General features: G+C 34.2%; 1 protein-coding gene across 1 annotated transcript; it reads left to right on the forward strand.

Annotated features, from left to right (window-relative positions):
* Positions 1-1,696: 1,696 nt before the first annotated feature.
* LOC111692990 lies at positions 1,697-2,917 on the forward strand. The gene has a single exon (XM_023457129.1). It carries the CDS (start codon positions 2,240-2,242, stop codon positions 2,915-2,917), a length of 678 nt encoding a protein of 225 aa, XP_023312897.1. The 5' UTR covers positions 1,697-2,239.
* Positions 2,918-3,286: the final 369 nt, after the last annotated feature.

The raw sequence follows: 3,286 nt of genomic DNA on the forward strand, positions 1-3,286 counted from the left end.
AAATTAATTCACTTCGCGGGGCCTCCTCCTGTCTTGACTGAGACCCGCCAGCTGAGAAGTGAGACCCGCCAGCTGAAACCCGCCGCCGCGGGCTAAGGCCTGTTCTCCTGGCGACCACGCTTTTTTGCAGCACCTAATGGGCCTCTATCAACTGTGGTCGAGATTACAGAAGCGATATGTAAGTGGTGTCATCTTCACGGCGCCATTCAGATTACTCGAAATTAATATAAATTTAAACTCATTCAGTGATGGGGATATTTACTCTGATTTAGGTACAACTAAACCAAATACATGAAGAATATATTTAAGGAGTACCTATATTTGAGTGAACGTACTCAGTTTTAGTTTAAATATATTCACAAATGAGTAAAATGATCAAAATGCCCAATATTGAGTGAAAATGTACTCGACAATTTCACTCAATAGATTCACTCCGAACTCATTGCTTTCACTCCCACCGATTTTTTTTACAGTGAATGTGTGTATTTTTTATTTATACACACTTCTATATTGTTGGTATTCCTATTTAGGTAAATTTAGTGTATGAGTAATTTTGTTCTTTATAAATTTAAACTTCAATGTAATTATAATTTTTATTGACAAACAAACCATGTTGAACGTACATCAATAGTTATAATTCTCTTTTAAACGACCATCTCAATTTAGTGACCAACTTTTGATTCCCCTAGGGTGGTCGGTATTAGAAGCTACTGTATAAAGCTAGGAATCCCATATCATATATCAGTACCGTAGAGGTAAATAGTCGTAAGTCCACTTTTTGGCAAAATTGAGTTAATATGGTTTACTTCATTCTTGGTTTAAGTATGTCATTGTGGTAAAACATGGTAACTCCAAATTTACTGGTTGCCTACATTTTCAAGTTAGAATAAGTAGTAAGTCCAATTTTGCAACGAGGTAAACAATAGTATCTCCGGGACTGCCATGTTCACAGGCAAAACAACAAAATAGTAAACAGTTGTAAGTCCAGTGCGAACGCCGTTTTTCGTGTTTATGTTTACTGTGTTTATTTTTATAATTACCTGTGTGTTTAGCAATTGATAATTATGTCTTGTAATAACAAAGGACGTAAATTTTTGCGAAAAATAGTTGGTAACCGAGTGTGTAAGATGATGGATCAAATAGAAAGGCAGAGTATTGACGGTAAGTGAGGTTATAGGTTATATTTTGTGTTATATTGGTTTAGTTTAGCTTGTTATTTTTGATTTGCTATTAGAAATAGAACCAGTTTTATTGTATTCATATAAAAAGCTTAAATATTTGGTTGAGCTGCTAAGTAGGTAGGTAATGCAAACAAAATATCAACAAATGGACATACGGTCTTTTACCATTACCGTGATTTGTCTTCTGTAATCTATCGGAGTTAAATTTATCTGCTAGTGTAGAGTAATGATAAATGAAATAAATGTAAAAAAGAGCTTTAATGCAAAACTATAAGTAACGTTAATCGTTCTTGAATTTTAAAGTTTAAAATCTAATAAAATAATTTTGGCATTGGTGTTTTTTATTTTTTTCTAGATTCATCAGATTTGAACTTACCTGCTGCTGGAATCATGCTTACTGAAGAAAGCGACAACCGGACCTTAATGCCGGACTCTAATAATAATGGTATGTGTTATTTTTTTTTTATATTTTGTATTATAAGTTTATTTTACATGATTTACATGATATTGTGTGAATGAGCATTAGTAATTTTAAAATATTAATCTTTTTCAGATCCGCCATCAACTTCTGGATACTTTGCTGCATCCCACTCTAAGCTTAGCATTCAACAATTGGTTGACTACAGTGATGACAGCGATAGGGACCCAAACTATATTCCAAGCGACGAAAGTACTGATGACGACAATGCCGTCAATACCAATACGGTTTTTTGTAATGTTGAAGGCAGTAGTGAAATCCAGCATGACAAGACTGATGAAGTCAACAACATGTCACAAATACATGAAATGAGCACTAAAATTCAGCAGCCAAAAAAACGTATGCGGAGAACTGAAACATGGCAGGTCACTAAAAGGTCTGCAGCAACTCGAGCAGGTCTTGAACATATATCAAAATCAGGCAAAAAAAAAGGGCAAAGTCTTTAAAACCAGGATGTGCGTCGTGTAGGAAAAACTGCACACAAAAAATCAATGATGAAACTCGGCAGCAAATATTTAATGCCTACTGGAATGAACAAAAAACATGGGATCTAAAGAGACAATTTGTCCGTTCTCATATTATGACAAAACCAACTGAACGGCATAGACCAAAGGATAATAGTAGAAGTGGGCAACGCAAACAGGCTATTTTATACAACTTTGATATAAAAACAGGAAACCATCTAGAAAAAATAGAAGTTTGCAAAACGTTTTTCTTAAATACATTGGCAATATCAGAAACAGTAGTTCATAATGCTTTAAAGAAAGATGTGAGCGGTGGATTTGTCACTATGGATATGCGAGGACGTCATGTTCCACCGAATAAACTTTCCAATGATGTACTTAATAATATTCGTGTACATATAAACAGTTTTCCTTCTTATGAAAGCCACTATTCCCGCCAAAAAAGCTCAAAAAAATATCTTGGTCCTGAGCTTAACAAAGGAAAAATGTATAAATTATATTTAACTAAATGTGAACAGGACAAACTTCCTAAAGACCAAATTGCTAAGTTCTGGGCCTATAAAAAAATTTTAAATTCTGAATTTAATGTAGGTTTCAAAACTCCTTCAGCCGATACGTGTGACAGTTGTGATAAGTTTATTTTGCAGCTAAAGGAATCCGCCAATGATGCCCAAAAGTCTACTATCCAAGAGCAATACAGTAGTCATCTTCAAGATGCTGACGTGAGATATAAACTTAAAAAAAGTGATAAAGAAGTAAGCAGAAACTCACCTACAACAACCNTATCGAGATGATTCTTTTTTTAATTTGTGGTAGCGTGAAAATTCATGAGCATTGAAGCTATGGTATTAACATTATTTCAACCCGAGATTTAATTTTTTATTTAGCCTTGCTCTTCCCACTCGTTCGCTAGACCGAGTAATAGAACGCATCGCCACTATCTTCTTTTTTGCAATTAAATACGTCGTTGAATTTCACATTAATATTAATGTAGGACATGAAAATATAGCTCTTAATGCATACTCTCTCCAAATCGGCTCTTAATAATTAAGGGCACTGCGATTAAATAAAAAAAAAAAAGTCTCAGCTTCGAATCAACTTAGAACAACGTTTTTTTTTAAGTTCGAAGAAAAATGGTACTAACTAAACTATAGACGTTACTA

Source organism: Anoplophora glabripennis, unplaced genomic scaffold (assembly GCF_000390285.2).
Source record: "Anoplophora glabripennis isolate ALB-LARVAE unplaced genomic scaffold, Agla_2.0 scaffold5957, whole genome shotgun sequence".
Lineage (NCBI taxonomy): Eukaryota > Metazoa > Arthropoda > Insecta > Coleoptera > Cerambycidae > Anoplophora > Anoplophora glabripennis.